The 20924-nt window shown below is 61.3% G+C and overlaps 1 protein-coding gene across 1 annotated transcript; it reads right to left on the reverse strand.

Annotated features, from left to right (window-relative positions):
• Window positions 1–10212: 10212 nt before the first annotated feature.
• On the reverse strand, window positions 10213–19230 carry CCNE1 (cyclin E1). The gene is made up of 12 exons (XM_036303516.1): window positions 19011–19230; window positions 18498–18545; window positions 18309–18396; window positions 18027–18095; window positions 13734–13879; window positions 13513–13648; window positions 12634–12780; window positions 11970–12065; window positions 11676–11810; window positions 11461–11572; window positions 11223–11380; window positions 10213–11045 (listed from the first exon to the last, which is right to left on the reverse strand). The coding sequence occupies exons 2-12, from the start codon at window positions 18518–18520 to the stop codon at window positions 10923–10925; spliced, it is 1233 nt and encodes a 410-aa protein (XP_036159409.1). The 5' UTR covers window positions 18521–18545; window positions 19011–19230; the 3' UTR covers window positions 10213–10922.
• Between the last annotated feature and the right edge of the window lie 1694 nt (window positions 19231–20924).

The following is a 20924-nucleotide window of genomic DNA, read 5'->3' on the forward strand; positions in this document are numbered from 1 at the left end:
GACGCAGCCCCCAGAGAGCGGTACCCCAGCCCCGACCCTCATGGGACTTGGGGGTTCGCACGAGCTGGTTAAAGGGGCTCATCACACTTGGGCGTCTAGTGCAGTGCGCCCTGGGCCTTTCCCACCCTCGTGACCTCGGGCACGTTCCTGCACCTCGCGCCTCGGCTCCCTCTTCTCGAAAGCGGGGTGTGGGATTGGATGGCCAGGCTGCGACTGGACACCAGGCGTGTGCACCACAGCTGGGGGCGCGGGCGGGGCGGGGACCTCCCCTTCCTGCCGCCTGAACCCAGCCCAACCCCTGGCCCCAGGTGCTCCCCCGGCTCTATTTTATGGACTTTCCAGCAGGTACCTTCCAAAGCCACCTCTCTGATGCAGAACACAGGCCCGAGGTGGCCCCCAGCTGCTCCCGCCTCCTGTTAGCGCCTCTCAGCTCACCTACCTGCTGGCCAGCCGCAGCCCCCCGCCCCCCCCCCCCACTAGTGGCCACACCTTTTGGGAACCTCAGCACCCTAGTTCCCTAAAAAGGACAAGCCGCCCAGAGGGGTCGTCTGGGGGGCAAGTAGAGGCTCTGTGTGTGAGGAGCCTCCTGTCCTGTCCTCACCCAGAGCAGGCTGGGAGATGCCCGTGTGCGTCTTGGGAAGAGAAGGGTGGCAGCTGGCACCCAGGGAGACCTGGGAGACAGCAGAGAGGGAACTTGGGGGCTACGGGTGAGGCAGACCTCATGGGGAGCTGACCCCACACTTGGGCTCTAGGTCCTGTGCTCATGGGGGGGACCCACCTTCAGGTGTCTGCGTGGCCGCCCAGCCCCCAGATGCATGTTCTCTGGACCTGACTTGTTTTTAACCATTTCCCAAGGGCTTGGCATAGAGGCTCTGGGCAAACTTGGGGGGTAGAAATGAATGGGCCAGCCTGACCAGCATGGCTTGGTGCTGATGGTTGGGCATCGATCTAGGAACCAGGAGGTCGGTCACGGTTCGATTCCCGGTCAGGGCACAGGCCCGAGTTGCGGGCCAATCCCCAGTGTGGGGTGTGCAGGAGCCAGCCGATCGGTCTCTCTCATCATCAATGTTTCTCTCTTCCCCTCTGAAACCAATAAATACATTTTTTAAAAAGAAAGAAAAAGAAATGAATGGCCTATCGGAGCTCCTGGGGCTGATTGGGGTTTGGGGGTTTCAGGAGCCCCCCAAGCTCCCTCTCTCCCGCCCGCCCCCTGCCCTGGGCATGCAGGCAGCCTCTCACCCCACTCCTGTGGGTCATGCTCCCCGAGGCCTCGCCCCAACCCCTCCCCATGGCATGCGTGACGGCTTGGCCATGGCACCCGAAACACTTCCAGGCACACACCCTGAGCGGCCTGGCTGCTCCCACCAGCACAACAGAAGGGGTGCGAACGCTCAGGAGGGGAGCACGCAGGCCGAACGCGCCCGAGACGCAGCGCAACATCTGCCCAGAGAAAAGGGGAGGCCGGCATCGCCAGCTCTGTTATTTTTACTCTGTGGTGCGAGGGCCATCTGTGCGGGTTCCAGCTCGCCTGCAGGAAACCGGGGTTTGCAGATGAAATTCAAACGCGGGGCTGCCTGGCAGGCGGCGGGGCTGCGGCTTCTCCGGGGGCCGGGGCGGCGCTGGTCTTTCTGGCAGCGAGTGCGCCAGGGTCCAGCAGCTGTTCGGACAAGTGAGCCCCAGGGCCTCCCATGGGCCAGGGTCTCTGCCAAGTCTCCTCGGCCGGCTCACCAGGGCTGCCAGCAGGGGCCTGGCCCACCCGCTGCGCCACAGTTGCAGATCCGTCCTCAGGATGTGCCCGTGGCCCCCACTTCCAGCTGCAGGAAATTCCAGAGCGGCCCTCTGAGGGCTGCAGTGGCAATGGCCCCACGGGGGCCCCTCTAGAATCTTCCCACAGACCGCGGGCTGGTGGGGGCGCATGTTGGTGTGAATAGGGCAGCAGGGTCATCGAAGGCCCTTTCTGAGGTGCGGTCCTGGTGGCTGTCCTCAGCGGGGGGCCTCCCCACAAGCCACCAAGAGCGAGGTTCACGCCCCACCCGTTCCTGACAAGGCCCCGTGTTGTGGGGCGGGAGGAGGCGACAGGTGTGGGCAAATGGCCCGTGACTGTTTCCGTCATCGCTGTGTCCCCGACACACACACCCTGGTCCACCTCATGCCAAGTAATAACCCAATAGTAATGGCGGGTGTGGGAGAGCCCGTCGCCTGCCTGCTTTTCTTTTCTTTCTTCAAGGAGAACCCGCAGGTGAGGAGTGTGATTTGAGGTGCACCGGAGGGGTCCTTGGCTCTGAAATACTGCTGGACACACACACACACACACACACCACACGCACATCACACATACCGCATGCATCACACACATCGCATACACACATCACACACACATCACACACACACCACACACACCACACACATCACATACACACACACACCACACACATGCACACACACACCACACACATGCACACACACACCTACCACACACATGCCACACATCACATACACACGCACGCACGCACACCACACATCACACACCACACACACACACCACACATCACACACACACACACCACACACATCACATACACACACCACACGCACATCACACACATCACATGCACACACACCACACGCACATCACACATACCACACACATCACACACGGCTGTGACTCCACCCCACGGGACACGTGCCATGCCTGAGCACCGAGGCTGGGATTATTGGAAAGCAGAGTGGAGGAGGCTGAGGCCTGGGCCTGGGGACCCAGCGACTGGCCACTGCCTGCTGCTGGCATGTCGGGCAGCCAGGGCACAGAGATGCCAGGCCTCGACCCAAACTCGGGCTCCCGGGCCTTGCGGGCTGCAGGCTGCCACGGGGCCTGGCAGCTCGGGCACAGAGACCTTGTCTTTTTTTTCATTTTTAACAGAAACAAAGGCTGGGATCAAGAGCATCCGTGGCACATTCAGTGCCGACCACGGTGGTGCCCGGGTTAGGACACAGCCACGTCATGAATAATGCCCGCCCTCCTGCCGCCTTTGTGCTGCCCATGAATTCGTCATTGGTGACGGCATCCATCCAGCCATGAGGAGCCGTCGCTCCGGTGCCCCGACAGACGGACTTAAGGAGCAGCACAGATCGGCCCTGCCACCTGGGAGCCCCTTCTGTGCCGCAACTTGCCTCCCTCCTGCCTCGGGGTCCTGGGTCACGGGCAGAACCGGGGAGACTGTTCTGGCCACTCAGCGCAGGGGCCACCCCGGGGAGAACGTGGCCGTCCGCAGGCTGAGGCTCCCAGGGAGCCCAGCGTCCCTCCCCCAGGGCCAGGGCCAGGGCCAGGGCCACCGGGGCCCAGGCTGCAGCCTTTGGGTGGGACCATTTGGGGGGCAGAGCAGCCCTAGAATCCTGGAACCGCATCTGCCCCACCTCTGGCCTTGCCTAGCCGGGCAGAGGATCAAAGGTCACCCCCCGGGGGGTCCCTGGAGGAGCAGGGGGAGGTGGGCAGCCGTCAGATGCCCCCAGGCTTGCAGTCCCCCTGCCTGCCAGTCTCATGGGCACTATCCCTCCGGCTTCTAGAGAAACGAAACCTTCTCATGACAGGAAGCAGGGGCGTTCCTAGAGTGAGGCTGCCACCCCGCACACCCAGCACCTGTCTCCTCACCACCTGGAAGAGGGGGGTTTGCAGAGAAACAGAAACCAGCCCTGTAACGGGGGCGGGGGGGCAGCTGGGCTCTCCCGGAGCACGCTGACTCACTCCACCCAGCGGCCATCCTGCCCACAGACTGATGGGGAAACTGAGGCTCAGGGTCATAACTGCTGAGCTGAAAGCCCCACAGACCCTCCCAGTTCAGATACACAGACCCCGTGGGAGCCGGGGGTGGGGGTGGGGGTGAGGGGGGGCACGTCTCCAGGCCGGAGCTTTGCCCGGCGTGTGAACCGTGATCAGGTGCCCTGCCTGTCGGGAAAATGTGCTCCTCGGCCACTGCTCTTGACGCCTTCCTTTCTTCTTCTTCTTCTTCTTCTTTTATATGTTGTTACTGATGTCACAGAGGAAGGGAGGGGGAGAGAGAGAAGCATCAGTGATGACAGAGAGCATGGACCGGCTGCCTCCTGCACACCCTCCCCTGGGGATGGAGCCCACAACCCAGGCCTGTGCCCTGACCTGGAATTGAACCGTGACCTCCTGGTTCATAGGTCGACGCTCAGCCACGGAGCCCCGCCCGCCGGTCAACGCCTTCCTTTTCTTGATCTCACCTGTGTCTTCAGGGACCAGGAACGTGCGTCTCTGAAGAAGCTGGGCACACCTGCGCCCCATCCTCGCGGGCCCTGGACAGAGCGGGGACCTGGTGGGGACGCTGGGCCTCTGCCCGGGGTGGGCCCTGCCCTCCTGCTGCCCGAGCTGGGAGCCATGTCCCTGCGTGAGCTCCCCCACGGGGTAAAGGTGGGAGCAAGTGCAAGTCCCCGTGGCCTGGCCGGTGTGGCTCGGTTGGTTGTGCGCCATCCCGTGCACCGAAAGGTCGCTGGTTCGATTCTTGGTCAGGGCACAGATCCAGGTCGAGGGTTCGATCCCGGTACTGGAGGCAACTGATCCATGTTTCTCTCTCCCATTGATGTTTCTCTCTTCCTCTCTCGCTCTAAAAAACAAACAAACAAACAAATAAATAAATAAAGTTAAACAGATTGCATACCGCATAGAAATCTCTAAGGCATAGGCCACGGAAGCACGCTTTTGGGCAAACTGCACGTTATTTAAATCATCATGATGCACTTTAGGTGTTGTTTTTCAATAATTATAACATTTTTATTTACAAAAACAAACAATGAAAGTTCCTAGTACTTTTTTAACGGATGGTACTGCGTAAACATTTTCCTCTATGAAGAGGGGCCAAACAAAATTTATGTAAGTGTCTAGATCCGCTCCTTTTTCCACGGGCGTGAAAACGAGAACACTCGTGAGCGGTCCTTACAGATGGCGCGCGAAACACGAGGAAACTCCTGGGCGGTACGAAATGTGCTAAAAATAAATCAGTAAAACCGCTGTGCAGCCCAAACCCTGGCAGCGCCAACCCGCAGCCCCGCGGGCAGCCTTTACTTCGCCCTACGGGGACCCCCCTCCGCACACCAGCCAGCCTCGGGGACCGACAGACGGGGACGGAGGACACACTTCAGGGGACGCTCCTCAGACCCGGTCATCATCGCACACAGAGAGACACAGAACCTTCTGGAAGACTCCGGCTGTGGGTGCTGGAAGATGTTAACTCTGGATTTCTGGGGCTTGTCCTTCGAAGGCGGTGCGGGCCTTGCCGGCGGGCTCACCCGCCCTGGCGAGTGGATTGCTCGTCCAGCTCTGTCCGGTGTCGCATTAGAGCCCGGGCTCCTGAAAGTCTGCTCCCCCTCGCGATCCTCCTAGGAATCCGAATGCGATGGTGGGTGGCGACTTTACTCTCTAAAGAGGGCCCGGCCCGTTCCTGTTCGTGGCTTGTTCTCCATCTTACTGTCGCCTTTGGCAGGTAGGAGCCTGTATTCTCCTGGAAGAATAAGAAGTTTAATGGGGCCCTAACCGGTTTGGCTCAGTGGATAGAGCGTCGGCCTGCAGACTCAAGGGTCCCAGGTTCGATTCCGGTCAAGGGCATGTACCTTGGTTGCGGGCACATCCCCAGTGGAGGATGTGCAGGAGGCAGCTGATCGATGTTTCTCTCTCATCGATGTTTCTAACTCTCTATCCTTCTCTTTTCCTCTCTGTAAAAAATCAATAAAATATATTTTTTAAAAAAAGAAGAAGTTTAATGGGAGTGGCTCCCACGTGAGAACCAATCCAGCCGCCCATCCATTCACGGAGCCCATCTTTAACGAGCTCCTGCTACATGCCAGGCCCCGAATTCTGAGCTGAGCGAGGAAGCCAATCGGCAGGCACTCAAAAAAAAGCGACCACAGGAGTGGGTCCGTGTGGGCATGGAGAAACGCGAGCGGGAGCCATGGCTGCAGCAGGCGTTCTGTCCATCCGCGCGTGCGTTCGTGAGCGCAGCGGGAGCCATGGCTGCAGCGGGCGTTCTGTCCATCCGCGCGTGCGTTCGTGAGCGCAGCGAGCAAAACTGCGGAGCAGCCGCACTGCTCCCCCACCAACGCTGAGAGCCGTCTCCGGGGATTCTCAGTTTCTGTGCTGTGTTCGTCCTCGTTGTCTAACTTCTTATAGCAAACGGGTGCTTCGCTTTCATAATCAGAGAAAAGCCAATCAAGTTACACCGCCGCCCTGTTCCTGGGGAGAGAGAGGGGTGGCGATGCCAAGCGCCAGAGCAGGTGTGGGGTGGGACGGCCCTCCCCCGCTGGGAGCGGAAATCTGCACGATTTGGGGAAGTGGCTGAGCACATGTGGCAAAGGTGCGGGGGCAGCTGCCCGCTGACGGGGGAATGAGCCACACCTGCGCACACGTGTCCGTGGCAGCCCCTGGGCCGGCGTGGAGAGATTATATACATTGTGGTTCATTCTCCCAGAGAAAGCTCTACAGCCATCAGCGAGGACAACTCCCCTCCCCACCAAGTGCACCAACAGGGGGAAATATCTTTTAAAATATATTGTCATTGATTTCAGAGAGGAAGGGAGAGGGAGAGAGAGAGAAACATCAATGATGAGAGAGAATCAGGGATCGGCTGCCTCCTGCATGCCCCCCGCTGGGGATGGAGCCCAAAACCCGGGCATGTGCCCTTGACCGGAATCGAACCCAGGACCCTTCTGATAGCAGGCTGACGCTCTATCCACTGAGCCACACCAGCCAGGGCACCAGGGGAAATCTTGAAAACAATGTTGAAAGAGAAGAAGTGGTGGGAGGATGGGCCAGGTTCGAGTGCATTTATGTGAATTTTTCAAATGTTCTGACAATTGATTGCTTGATAAAAGTGTAGAAATGCGTGTGGGGGCGGCGCACCCTGACCTGGGGGAGGGGGTGGGGGGGTCCCTGAGGAGGAGAGAGCCTGGGGGCTCCCCCGGGTCTGTAACATTGTATCTCTTCTCAAAAGTGCCCTGCAGCCATGCACCCAGCACTCCCGTCCCGCAACCACTGGGACCTCAGACCCACCTTCCGCTTGATGGTGGAAGCCCTTTGGGACGGGGTCTCTGTGTCCCCTTCCGCCTGGTGTCCTCCCTCCCCTGCCCATTGTGACCGCCTCCTCGGGCTGCTCTGCTGCTCGCCCTTCCCTCACGGCCTCCAGCTCCGTGCCCCAGGCCCACCTGCGCTCTCCTCGCGCCCCCCCCCCCCCCCCCCGCCTGCGGAGCAGGTGGAGGCCTCGGGGAGGCCGCGCATGTGAGCAGGAGGGAAGCCGACCTCAGACTTGACCCTCACGGCAGTCAGATGCTGCACAAGTTTGGGAGTCGATCAGGAAAATGATTTAAAAGCGGACAGACCTCAGGAGACGCGTGGATAAAAAGCCATGGAACGTGGACACCCTGGAACAGGATGCAGCCGTGAGAAAGGAGATCGGGTTCCCTCTGAGGCAGCAGGGAGGCCGGGGAGAGCCTCGGGCTCCGTGAAACCAGCGTCGGGGACAGGCAAGGGTCCCATGATCACAATCACGTGTGGAATCTAAGGAACAGAATAAACGGATGCTCAGAGTGGATCCAGGGAAGCAGGGAACAGGGTGCGGAACCTCAGAGGGAAGGCGGGAAGGAGGGTGGGCGGAGTGATCAACCAAAGACCTTGCGTGCATCTATGCATGGCCCGTGGCACGGACAGTGGGGTGCTGAGGCCTGGGGGGTCGGGGGAGCTGGAGGGAGCCAATGGGGGAGGAGGGAGACATACGTAATACTTTCAACAATAAAGTTTTTTTAAAAACACCCCCCCCCCCAGTAAAATAAAATAAAAGCGGGCAGAGGGAGTGTGCATTCAGTAAAGGATGCCATTGCCCCGTCTGAGGCTCCAGGAAACAGCCGGGAGGCTGGGAACCTGAGCACCTTCGAGGCTCTGGAGTCCAACTTGGAATCGGACGAGGCAGGGAAAACGGACACTCGCGGCCCACAGATGCAACTGGCTGTGGGCGCAGGCACTGGACTGTCCGCAGAGAACTGCGTGTAAGACTCTGTTGTCACCGGCGGGTCAGCGACCGCGCGGTGCCGTGCGGGCTCCTAAGGCTGCTCCTCCTGGCCGCCCACTGGCAGGCCGCCTCGCGGGACAGAGGGCCGCGTGGCCTGGATGGCGCGTGGGATCAAACGGGACAATTCTTCCCGAAGCTGAGTCCTCGGCGGCAATTTCGACCCGTGATCAGCGAATGAGAGGGTCACGGCGGGGCTGGAAACGGTCTTCCCATAACGTCCAAGGTAGGAATGTGACTCGCATTTCAGACTGGTGGGCGAACGCCGGCCGGGTGAGTCCGACTCGACGCAATCGGATTAGCTTGGCCCTTCCCGTGGCCGCCCGGAGCCGAGGCCCAGTTTGGCCGGAATAAACCCCGACCTGGTGTGCGTGTGGGTCAGAGCACAGACGTGACCGAGGGAGCTCCAGACCCGAAAGGGTCCCCCGGCTGGAGGTGAGGGCCCCAGACCGAGTCCCCAACCTCAGCAGCACGTTGCCCACCTGGTATGAGGACCCCCCTGGGCCGGTGAGGGGTCCGCACGGGAAGACGCCATCGGTAACCCTCAATGTCAACGCCACCCCCGGAGGGCAGGTCTCTCCGCAGGCACGGGCAGACGTGAGAGCGGCTCTGGTGGGTCGAGGTGGCGCCCCGCGCTGGGGCCCGCGCTGAGGGCGGTGCGTCGTCATGGCGGGACCAGCCGTTGTCTGTTTCTCGGTCGCTAACACAAGGCAGACACGCTAGGGGCCACGGGGCCTCCTCCTGCGGTCCTTCCGCTCAGGCTGCGGCCTCGGAGCACCGGTCCGCCCAGGAGGACCCCACCTGCCCTTTCACCGTGTCTGTCCCGGGTGCCTGGCCTCAGCGGGTCTAGCTGAATCGCAGACAAAAATGACGGATAGAGAGCCGACCGGCAAGGGGCCCCGGTTTGTACTGACCACGAGCCATGGAGGGAGCTCCTTGGGGAGGGAAACCCTGCTCACCGTGGCCCTCGGGTTTCTGGCCGAGCCACAGAAAGTATCTTTTTCTTTCTTGTTAATCCTCACCCGAGGATATTTTTCTATTGTTTTTTAGAGAGTGAAAGGGAGGGGGAGAGAGGGAAATGTCCATGTGAGAGAGACATGGATTGGTTGCCTTTTGCACGCGCCCCTACCAGGCCGAGGATGGAGCCTGTAACTGAGGTATGTGCACTTGACAAAATTGAACCCACGACCCTTCAGTCCCTGGGCCAACGCTCTAACCATTGAGCAACCAGCCAGGGCGAGCCACAGGCAATATGGATGCCCCCAAATTCACTTCCCACCAGGACGTACCCTTCACTAGCAGATTCAGAGTCGCCTGTAGCACTGCTGTCGTTTAAAAAGACGGACTTCCAGAAACGCAGCATTCCAGCCACTTGAGACACCTGGCTCTCAGCTCAGCACTCAGGGAGACCCACAACCTGAGGCTGCCAGGCGACCTGGAAATTAACCTTCACCCCAAACCTGCTTTCCGACCCCTGTGACCTCCCTCATGGCAAGCTCCCAAACTTGTAAGAAAACTTTGAAAATAGGAATGGTTTTGGTGCCATCTTTTTGCATAGAAAATGTCCAATGGAAATGAACCACTTTTAGGATTTTTTGCAAGTCACCTGCAAGCAATCATGCTAAAATTTCAGCTGAAATGGCCTGGCCAGCGTGGCTCAGTGGTTAAGCCTCAACCTATGAACCAGGAGGTCAGGCTTCAATTCCCGGTCTGGGCACATTCGCGGGTTGCGGGCTCCATCCCCAGTGGGGGGCGTGCAAGAGGCAGCCGGTCCATGATTCTCTCTCATTATTAATGTTTCTCTCTCTCTCCCTCTCCTCTCTGAAATCAATAAAAATTTTAAAAAAATTTTTCACCTGAAATGGAAGAATTGCTGTCGGGGTGTCATTCACAGTCACACAGCGTTGCCTGGAAATTTGGACAGTTTTATCAGGAAACGGTATTAAACTTGTCTCCAACTTCCTACAAATATGACACATTGGAAATGGCTGTTTTTCCTTCTACCTCGGGCAGATTTTTTACAAAATGAGATAAAAATACCAAGTTGGAAACAAGTTGATTTATTTGCTCATTCACCCTCCCTTTTACGAACCCATTCACACGCCAAAGCCTTGTGAGAAAGGAAGACAGTTGTTGAGGCCGCCACGTCGAGCCGGTCAGCACGCGTGACGTGAGCCGCTAAGATCTCCAGACAGAGCCCCTTCAGGCGGGGGAGGCGCGAGCCGGGCACTGTGGGAGTGGGCTGTGAGGCGCTCGGGGCCGGGGGCGGTGTGCGAGGGCGCCCCGGAGCTCTGTCAGCGGAAAGCCTGGAGCTCCCGGAAGCGTGAAGTCAGAACCGAGAACTCGGCGCGGCCGCGTTCAGCGTTGGCTTCTGAGGCCAATGAGCAGACACAGCGCATGGAGCCAGCTGTCTCAAAGACAGTGTTACCTTTATTAAAAACGGGCAGACGTAGCAGCACTTAGAACAAGTTCATAAAAGGCATTGTACATTGTCAACTGATAGAGAGCGTGGAGGGCGGGCCCCCGCGAGGCTGGCCGTGGCCCCCATCACGACGCGCCCCGCCCGCCCCTCAGCACCGAGCGCCCAGGACTGGAGGCCGCGCTCCTCAGCTTGGCCCTGGGGTCTGGGAGAGTCAGTCAAGGCTAGCAGCGCCCTCCTAGCAGCATCGAGCGGTCGTGTCTGGAGGTGGCTGGTGAACTTGACCCACTTATCACACAATCGAGGCCTCGAGACGACACTCCCGTCCAGTGCCGTCCTCAGGAGCCCTGCTCGCGCCTGAAGCTGGGGCGGCCTCCGGGGCGCGGACGGGCAGGCACTTGGGCACCACTGTCTTTGGTGAGGAGGCTGGTGGGTCACTCCGTCTCCGGCTCGCCGCTCTGCTTCTTGCCGCTCGGCGGGGGGGTGAGGAGCCCGGACGGGAGGGGAGAAACCCTATTCTGTTCCGACAACATGGCTTTCTTGGCTTGTGCTTTGTCCTGCAGACAAGAGCAGAGTGTTACCACAGGAGCACGTGTCTCTGGGCGCCACGACTGTGTCCTGTGGGGGCGAGTGAGGGAAATAGCAAAGAACCATCTAGAAGCCTGTGCGGCGCAGCGCTCAGCGCAGGGCCTGCCGAGTGACTCCCTCCTCAGGGGGAAGGGCAGGCGACTGACCAGCAGGTCCAGGCTGTTCAGGTGGGTCTGGATGTTGTGGGCGTCCTCGGGGGGCACGCCCCGGAACTGCTTCAGCTTCGAGCTCCCTGCCTCCCTGATGACCATGGCGAAGGGGACCATCCACTTGACGCACTTCTCGATGTCGCACCACTGGTACCCTGCGGAGGACACGCGGCACGTCAGGCGCCCAGGCCACGGCTGGCCCGTCCGCCCCGCGAGCGCCCAGGGAGAGGCGCACCTGAGACCTTCTGCATCAGCTCGGAGGAGGAGAAGTGGTACAGGGCGGACGCGGCCAGGACGCCGTAGGGGAACTCTAAGCAGCCCACGTCCAGCACGCAGAGGTCCAGGAGCTGTGGGGAGAGAGCACTGAGCAGGCGGCCACACGCCTCTGCGGGCCATGGGCAGCCGGGGGCCGGGGGGTGGGGGACAGGCACCCCAGGCCGCGGCACCGACCTCTGCGATCTGGATGAAGACGTGCTGGGGATACTGAGGCAGGAGCACCTCGTACATGTCGTTCAGGTAGGCCACCTGCATGTACACGTTCAGCCAGGACACGATGGTCAGGGGACTTAGCTGCCACTTGAGAGCCTGAGGGAAGAGGAAGGAAGACATTTCTGCCCGTTTGTCCTCCGAGGAGCTGACCATGCGGCCGACCCCGGCCATTGGGTCCCGCGGAGGGGCGCCGGCAGACGCACTGGCCGGGGCGGGTGCTATGTGCCAAAGCGCTGAGGAGGGAGGAGCGCCCACCTTCATAATGATCAGCTCCATGGTGAGGATGTCGTCTCCTGAGCAGGCCCCGTCCGTGACGTACGCGAACTGGTGCAGCTTCGGAGGGTAGATTTCCTAAAGGAAGCAGCAGCCACTAGCAACAAGCCCCTCTCTGCCGGTGCAACTATTAATGAGCGACCGAAGTCATTCTCAGTGTGCCGGCAGGGAAGGAGGGGGTGCACGGCAGGGAAGGAGGGGCTGCATTCCTGGGATAAATGCAGAGCCACTCCGGGGGTTCACACTGCGTTAACGGGAAAGAAATGAAACACCCACCCTCACCAACCAGTCAATCAATCCATCAAACTTCTCGCTGGGAAGAGTCTGAAATTTTCATCGTACCCAATACTTTGAGCAGCATCTTTGGAAGCTGGGCCCGTCCACTCTGTCCTCACACCCCAACTGCAATCCTCTTAGGTCAGGGCTAACCCCTCCGCTTATCGGACTACGTGACCCTGAGCATGTCATGCACGCACCGCTTCTCGCCCTTCCTGGTTCATTTTTGGGTTTGTGTGGGGCTCAGCTTTACCAGGCCTCACGTGGGGAAATGTGGGGTGTGCACGCAGACAAACAGTGGACCTCGCCCCAATCTCGGGGGCACTAGGGGCCGCGTGAGCCCTGCCCCCGGCGCCCGCAGACCACGCACCTCCAGCTTGGCGGCGATGAATAAGGACGAGATGCCGATGAGCTGCAGCAGCGTCTTGACAATGTCGTGCTGCGTGGCCATGTAGCGGTCGAAGAAGTCCTGCGCCAGGTAGAACGTCTCCCTGTGCAGCTTGTACACCTCGCACACCTGCCGGGACAAGGGCGTTCACACCGGCTGCTGAGGGAGCAGGAAGGACAGACGGAGGGAGACGTCTGCTTCCCTGAAAGGACCCCGCTTGCCCCTCAGCTCAGGCGCAGGCGCAGGCGCAGGAAGGGGACGCAGAGGAGCGAGCTGCCATCGGCAAGAAGCTCGGAGCGTGCTCAGGCCGCCAGCAGCCTGTCACAACGCTGGGACCTGCTCCAAGTGCTGCCCCGTGAGTGCCATCCCGACTTGACAGCACCGGTATTTCCTCACAGCGGGCCAGCTCGGTCAGCCGAGGGCACGTTTGGGTAAAGTCTACACGTCCTGCCCCGGCCGGGAGCTCAGCTGGTTGGAGCGTCATCCCCACACACCAGGGCGGGTCCCAGGCAGGGCACATACAAGAACCAACCAATGGATGTATAAGCAAGCGAGTAACACGTCCATGTCTCTCCCTCTGTCTCTCTTGAAATCAGTAATACATTTAAAGACAGAAAATAAAAATAAAAAATAACACTACAAATGTCCACGCTCTCCTGCAGAAGAGGCAGAGCTCTGGACAGCGGAGTGAAGACTCCATCCAGGCTGCAGTTAGGCTCCCGCTCGGACAGATGGTCTCAACTACAAACTCGGGACAGTGCCAGCCTCGCCTCCTCCCCAGCCTCGGAGCCTCGGACTGTGCCAGTGGACGAAGGCCCGGGCTGGGAGCACAGAGGCCCCGCCGGCCCGGCCGCGGCTCACCTCCATCAGCCAGTCCAGGAGGATGGCGCGCATCTTCGGCTGCAGGAGAGGGTGCCGCTGCAGCAGGTGCTGGTCCCGGAGGTACATCTGCTCCTTGTTTAACATGATTCTCCAAACCTCCTCTCGGTTGGCCCAGCTACAGGACATACAGTGAGGACAGACAAGGGTCAGCGGGCACCCGCCACGCCACGCGGGCCGGGGGACACAGGGCAGGCACTCACTTCAGCAGAGGCAGGGGCGAGGCTCTGGGGGGCCTGGCGCTGGGGGGCTTGTGTGCGGAGATGGGGTACACCAGTTCATTGTCGTCCTTGTCCGGCGTGGGGATCAGGGAGCACGGGTTCTCACAGGCTGCGCTGCCGGCCCAGGGCTGGGAAGGAAAGGCATGTTGGTAAGCGCTGGCTGGGCCGCCACTTCCACAGGCGGGGAGTGTGGACGCACCAGGAGCCCACACGTCTCCCCCTGGGACAGCAGCTCAGGGCGAAGGAGACACGCCCGCTAGGGCCCCAGCGTTCTGTTCCCTCCAGCACAGCCTGGGAGCCTATGGACACGAAGTCCGCGTCTGGGAAAGCGAGCAGGTCAGCAGCATCTTATCCTCCGACCATCCTTCTCACACGAGGTCTGAGCAGCGAAATGATGCAGGAGGCGTAAGACACAACAGATGCTCTTACGTTTCACCAACGGAAAGCACAGACCCACGTGCAGCGAGCAAGGCGCTGGGCACGGCCACTGCAGGGCACTGTGGTCACTCAGCCAGGAGTCAGAGGTTTGTTTTTTTTAACAAGTACAACTCAGCTACGAACACTTCTTGGAAGGGGAAGGGAGAGTTTCCGATGAACATTTTGACATGCCCACCCCTTTCACAAGCATAGACAGGAAGTGTAAATCGCCATCTACAATTAAAGTCTCCCCGTTTTCAAGCACAAGGTCACCTCAAACGTGACATCTCCATGGGCTGCAGGGCCCACGCACATTAAGTCACGGGGACCTTGTTTTCCTCAACTCAAAACAGAACACAAAGGCTACCTACCCAGCTAGACCCAGTCGAGCCGCAGTCGCAGGTTACACTGAGAAGCCCGCGGAGGTGGGTGGGGCCCAGAGACCCCCGCAGACCCAACTCCTGCCCCAGGCCGTGCACTGGGGAGTGAGACCCAAATAAGGGGAAATGAAGACGCCATCATTAGACCCCAAACAACAGGCGCTGCTTTGAAAGATGCCAGAACTGAATTTTACTCAGCTTTCGATATCTGGAAAATACTCAGGTCATTTGCCATTTAGGGAATTTTCTTTTCAAAACTGTCATCCTATTCTCAAAAAGCCTATGGCTGATTAAAAATGTTTGTTAAATGTCTTGGGGTAACACTGGTTAGTAACTTTACATAAATTTCAGGCGTACAACGTTCTGACACCTGCCTGCCCATGCGCACTCCCTACCCAAGGTCTAGATCCGTGGTTGGCAAACTCACTAGTCCACAGAGCCAAATATCAACAGTACTTCTTCAAAACAGACTCGCCCAGGCCAAAAACCGGCTTCTGCGCATGGCCACGAAGTTTCAATCGCACTGTACGTGCGCCTGCACGTGGTATTTTGTGGAAGAGCCACACTCAAGGGGCCAAAGAGCCGCATGTGGCTCGCGAGCCGCAGTTTGCCGACCACAGGTCTAGATCTTCCCACCACCAGTCAGGGCCTGTGTTTGCCCCTCACACTTGTCCTGCTCCCGACCCCTCCCCCTCTGGTAGCCCCCATTCTGCTGTCTGTACACGACTGATTTCCTCACTCATAAGGTGGCGATTTTGTTGAAGATCCGGCAGGTGACGATGCTGTGGGCACGGAGGCCTCGGGAAGCCTGACCCTCCTGGTGTTCAAGGCCGAGACTGTTAACGTGACCAGAGGGAGTGACACTCGAGGTGCCTATGGAGCGTGCGCTCCCGGTCTCCCCGTCACAGCCCACCCGCCGGCTGCTTCGGCAGGAAGCCAGAGCACTTTCAGGGCCGAGCCCTTCTTCCGCAGGAGCACAGACGGGCATGCAGATGCACCGCGGCCTTGCCACAGCCCCGGAGGCCACCCCTCTCCCGCCGGGTCCAGGGTGCTGGGGGTCTTTCCTTCGCTCAGAAAGGGTTTGGTTGCTCTTCCTCCAGGAATGAATTTGAGGTCCGAAGGCAGGAGCTGGGAGCCACCCCCACCCCGGTGCTGGAGCAGCCGAGAGCGGGCCTTTGGACATGAACCGGCAACAGTTTCCGACCTGCAGCTCAAACTGGTGACAAGCGGACACACGGCTCCCAAAGGTGGCCTCTGCGGGGGGCAGGGCCGGGAGCAGAAAGTGGTCTGCCCTGAAACGCCAGCACCTTCCCGGCCGCAGGAGGCAGCCCAGTCTGATGCAGGAAGGAAGGGGAGCACACGGGCCGCTCCTGATGGCTCCAGCACCCGACTCCTTGGGCCGCTTTCAATTAAGAACAGAACTCCCCGGTGCAGAGTCATGTTCTGAGAACAGCCAGAAAGCCCGGGTTCCACTTCCATACCAGTCGCTTCACGTGCAAAAGATCAAACATCAGAATGGACACGTGAAGTGGACTTAGGCAGAGCCCACTGTCATCAGGCCACGGTGGGAGTGGGCGGTTCCCGTGGCCCCAGGAAGCAGTTGCCCGGAGTTTAAGGTGATGGCACAAGTAGCTCGAGGCTGTTGTCCTGGGCTGACCTAGGACACCCTGTGATTCTGTGTAATTCATGGGCAAAAAGGTTCTGTTACCCAAAAACTCCAGTTGCGTAAATCCACCCCGAGAAATAGCGAGACATCGATTGCTCCTAAGTAGCCGGATAACTTTCAAGCTGTCTACTCTCCAAAGTGTGCACAAACTCGTTATCATTCATCTCTGGACAAGCACGAAAACGCCTTCTGGTGAGAAATAATGCGGCGATTCACAGAGCGCAACTCCCAGCCCTCGGCAGCGGGCGCAGGCCACCGCTCCGCCTCGGCACCCAGGCACCGCCCGGGCGGCTTCAGAGCAGAACTCCTCTGCAACTCCAGGCAGCCGGCCGCAGCCTCAGCTGAGAATCCCCATCCGAGCAAAGCGCCATCCTGAGCCCACCAAGCGGAGACCCACGTCACAGAGCCACACAGGCCCCCGCGCCCGCCCTGCCGGCGTGCTCAGTGCTTAGAGGTTTGGCGCAGGAACCGGAGGGTCTCGGGCTCCATTCCGGTCAAGGGCACGTGCCTGGGTTGCAGGTTCCCGGGGCCCACGCAGAGGCAACCAATGGATGTGGCCCTCTCACATCAATGTTTCTCTCTCCTCCTCACCCCTCCCTTCCGCTCTCTCTAAAATCAATGGGGAAAATACCCTCCAGTGAGGATTAACCAAAAAAGAACCCAAACAAACAAAACACACACACACATGCCAACTTGCCTAAAGATTTAAGGGGAGAAAAAGGGAAGAACTTGGGATGCACTGTTTTACTTCCTGTCCTAAAATGAACTATTTCTTCTCCTAATAGAGAAGGATGTCTTCAACCCCTGGTTCACTATTCAGTGGAGTCGGCCCATAAATGCTCACTCCCGGGCCTCCGGTGCAGGGACACTGTGAGGGGACTTTGCAGGCCCTCGCTCTCCCAGGCCCAGCTGCCAGCCCAGGAGTGATGCGCTGCCCACGCCTCACCTGGCCAGGCCCCCTGCCCTCGGCGCAGGTGGGGTTCCCGCTCAGCTTGTACCTGCGGAGGGGGTCAGTGTGGAGACAGGCAGCTCCCTGGCTGCAGCCAGAACTACAGTCCGAAGCCATCTCTGAGGCAGAGAGATAATCCACGCCTGTTCTGCCAGGAACTTCTGATATTATAGTGATATCATGCGAGTGCAGGCAATTTGGCGGGAAGTCCGTGAAGGAGGGGCGAGAGACACGGGCCAGTCAGTAAGAAATGTGTGTTGAGACACACTTACTCCACACGGCGTTCCACTAACCCTCTGGCCTCCGCGGCCAGGCCGAGCCTGGGCTCAGTGACCACGGCTGGCAACTGCTAGATGGGCTGAAGACCTTCCAGAAGGAAGGTCACAGGTTAAACCTGACCTACAGACAGACAGACAGACAGAAGGGGCCGGGAGGGCCTCAAGCCCCAGGAGGCGCAAGCACAGTGCGAATGGGAAGAAGCCACTGATGGACCCGCAGACCATCATCACAGCCACCCAGAGAGGGAGTCAGGAGCCCTCCCCGGGCCCGCGCCCACAGACCAGCCGAGGCCCACCCGCCCCTGCTGCACAGGACTCTGGGGGAGGCTCAGTGTCCTCAGGGCAGAAAGGGGCGGACTGGGTCACTCCATGTCCATCCTGGTTCTTCCACATGTGCACCATGAGGAACACAAGCCCCTCCCGGAAACTGAGGCCGCAGAGGCCCGGGTCCCCAACAGTAGGCACTGCTCAGCCCCAGGAGGCGGCCACCGCGAAAGCCTCCGGCCAGCGGCAGGACAGCACGAGACCCACGCACCCGGCCGGCGCAGGCGGCCCCCGGGAGGCCCCGGCAGCGTGGGAACCTACCTGATCGCCACACGGGCCCCGCACGGTCCTGTCGATCTTGGCAATTTCTTCGTCTGGATCCTGCAGAAACTACCGGGGCGACCCCCACCCCCAAGGAGACAGGCGAACAGCCCGGAGACAAAACACACAGAGAGAAGGGAAAGGGAGCCGGTGAGGTTGTGAGCTTCTGCACCCGCCGACCGCCCCCGGGGGCACCCCCCTCTCCACACACACAGGGCAGGGCCCAGACCGGCCCCCAGGTGGGAGGGGGCCGGCGCCCCCACCTGCCCCCTTTGTGCTCACCACGGCCACATTGGCCTTCCTCTTCCTGGAGTGCGCCGAGGCGTCGGGGCCGCTCTCCTCCTTCACGGTGTCCGGCTCCTGGGCATCCCTGCGAGGCCGGCCAGGGGGCAGAGTGAGGGCCAGCCGCCCCCAGTGCGGCCCCCTCCCCCACCGCCGCACCCCCCCTCCCGCAGTGGCCGGGCCACTCACCTCTCCCGGCTCTCCCTCGGCATGGCGGGGCTCGGGCGGACCTCAGGCCTGGGGGGCACGAAGCGGGCAGCGGGGTGAGGACGGCCCGCGGAGGGGGCCGGGGCCAGGGCCGGCGGCGTGCCCCGGACACCCCTCCCCCTCCCGCGCGGCAGACACGGCGGCGGGAGCCTCCCGGGCCGGCCGGGAAAATGGCCGATGGGCCGGGGTGGCTTGTCACCCGTGGCGCCCCCAACAGCCCGCGGATACCGGGTCCGAACTCGGGGTGGGGGGGCCCGACGCCCCCCGAAAGCTCTGCCGGCCCATCGCCGCCCTCGGGGCCCGGGCTGCCTCAGTCTCCCCCTGGACACCTCCCCCGGCCCTCCCGGAGCCACCCTGCCCGGGCACCCCGCGCTGACGCCCCCCGGGACCCGGCGACCCGGCCGCGCCCCACCCCCACCCCACCCCGCCGGGTGCGGCCGGCCGGACCCGGGCGCCCTCGCCCGCCGCGCCCTCCGCCGCCGCGCGGGGCCTCACCCGAAGCGGGTCCGCGACAGGCCGGCGGCACGCGCCGAGGCCGCAGGCGGCGGGCGGAGGGCGGGCGGGAGGCCGGCAGCGGGGCGGCGGCGGGCGAGCGCGCGGCGGTGGCGGGATCCGCGCCTGCCCCCTACACCGCGCTGGCGGTCGAGCCGGCTGCTCCTGCGCCCGGCGGAGAGCGGGACATTTAAAAATCTCTGCGCGCGGAACCGGCCCCCGGCCCGCCCTCGCGCCCTCCCGCCACCCTCCGCCCCGCCCCGCCGGCTCCGGGCCGGCCCAGCGCCGCCGTCCGCACCGCCCTCCGCGGCGCCGACTGGCCGAGAGGCCCGACCGTCGAGGGGCGTGGCCGGCGCGAGGCGGGGCCGGAGGTGGGGCCAGTGCGGTGGGGGCGGGGCTAAGCGGAGGGGCCTGCGCGGAGGGGCGGGGCCTGCGCGGAGGGGCGGGGCCTCGTGACAGGGCCTGCGCGCCGGGGGGGCGGGGCCCAGTGACAGGGCCTGCGCGGGGCGGGACGCGGGAGGCCGGCTGGCGCGCGCGGCGGAGGGCGGAGCCCCGCCGGGTGGACGCGGCCAGAAGCCGCGTGGCCGGCGCGGGGGGGATGTAAACACGGCGGGTGGCGGGGGTTCGGGCCCGGCCGCAGTCCCGCCGGGTCGGCCCGTGCTTGGGGCCCGGGTCCGGTCCGCGAACGACCCGCCGTCCGTCCATCCATCCATCCGCCGGCCCTGCGCGCGCACTGTCCCTCCTTGCACGTCCTCCCCGCCCCCGAGACGCAGGGTTCCGGGCCCGGAATTGGGGCGGGGATGTGCCCAAGGTCACCGCGCCAGGTCGCTGGGCCTGGAGCCAAGGCCTCCCGCAGGCCTCGGGGTCGGGACCCCCTGAGGATCCGCTCTTCTTCCCGGACAGACCCCCGCCCACCCCTGCACGCGCCCATCCACCCATCCATTCATTGCACGGATCGTCCCGCACCTCCACGTGCGCCCCTGTCCCAGCAGCTGCGCAGCTGGAGGCCGCGCTGCCCGGTGGGCGTCCACGTGGCCCGCCCTAGCGGAAAGCATCGCGAGCGCTTCCATCAGCCTCTGGATCCGGGGTCCCATGCACACTCCCCGCCGGCCTCCAGGAATCCCGGGAGCCGGCACAGCCCCTCAGCCCCCGCGCCCCCCCTCCGCTTTCCCACCCTCGGCCCTGGGGCTTGCTGCCCCAGCTCCGGCCCCCGGGGCTCCCCCTCCTTCCGGAGAACTAGGAGGTTTCAGGGACCATTGACTCTCCAGCACCCGGCTCGCCAGGCGGTCTCCCCCCTCATGGCCCTGCTCTGGTTCCCCCACTCCCTATGCCTCTTGCCCCTTGGCTGTAGCCTTGTTGGGTGTCCCTCTCCCTACCTTGTCTGGCTCGTTCACCGTGGTGTCCCCCAGATCTTGGCATAGTGCCTGGAGGAAGGGAAACGCATAAATCCTATTTGTGAGGGAATGCCTGGAAAAACATACGCGGGTCAAACTTTCGAGGAGCTTACAAGTTAGGGAGAGAGTTAAGTCTAGATTCGAAAGACCCTTTCACAGGGGTCGCCGAAGACTATCGGAAAACACATATATCATTACATATTGTTTTTGTGATTAATCACTATCCTTTCATTATGTTCAATTTGTAACAATGAAAATACATCCTGCATATCCGATATTTACAGGACGATTCATAACAGTAGCAACATTACAGTGATGAAGCAGCAACGAAAATAATTTTATGGTAGGGGGCCACCACAGTATGAGGAACAGTATTAAAGGGTCGCGGCATTAGGAAGATTGAGAACCACTGGCCTAGAAGAAGCTAGCAGAAGGCTCCTGAGCCCGCTAAGCCCCTCCTGAAGAGTCTCCGTCCTGTGTCGCTCACCCCCCTGCAGTCGCCTGGAAGTCTGAGCCTGGGTCT

This window comes from Myotis myotis, unplaced genomic scaffold (assembly GCF_014108235.1).
Source record: "Myotis myotis isolate mMyoMyo1 unplaced genomic scaffold, mMyoMyo1.p scaffold_m19_p_37, whole genome shotgun sequence".
In the NCBI taxonomy this organism is placed as follows: domain Eukaryota; kingdom Metazoa; phylum Chordata; class Mammalia; order Chiroptera; family Vespertilionidae; genus Myotis; species Myotis myotis.

Excerpts from the sequence above, each read along its gene's own strand:
- CCNE1 (XM_036303516.1), bottom strand. The coding sequence starts at position 18,520 with ATGCCGAGGGAGAGCCGGGAGAG. Across the intron at positions 12,781-13,512 it reads TCCTGGACTGGCTGATGGAG|GTGTGCGAGGTGTACAAGCT; the intron begins GTGAGCCGCGGC and ends TTGTCCCGGCAG. Across the intron at positions 11,046-11,222 it reads TGAACAGCCTGGACCTGCTG|GACAAAGCACAAGCCAAGAA; the intron begins GTCAGTCGCCTG and ends TCTTGTCTGCAG.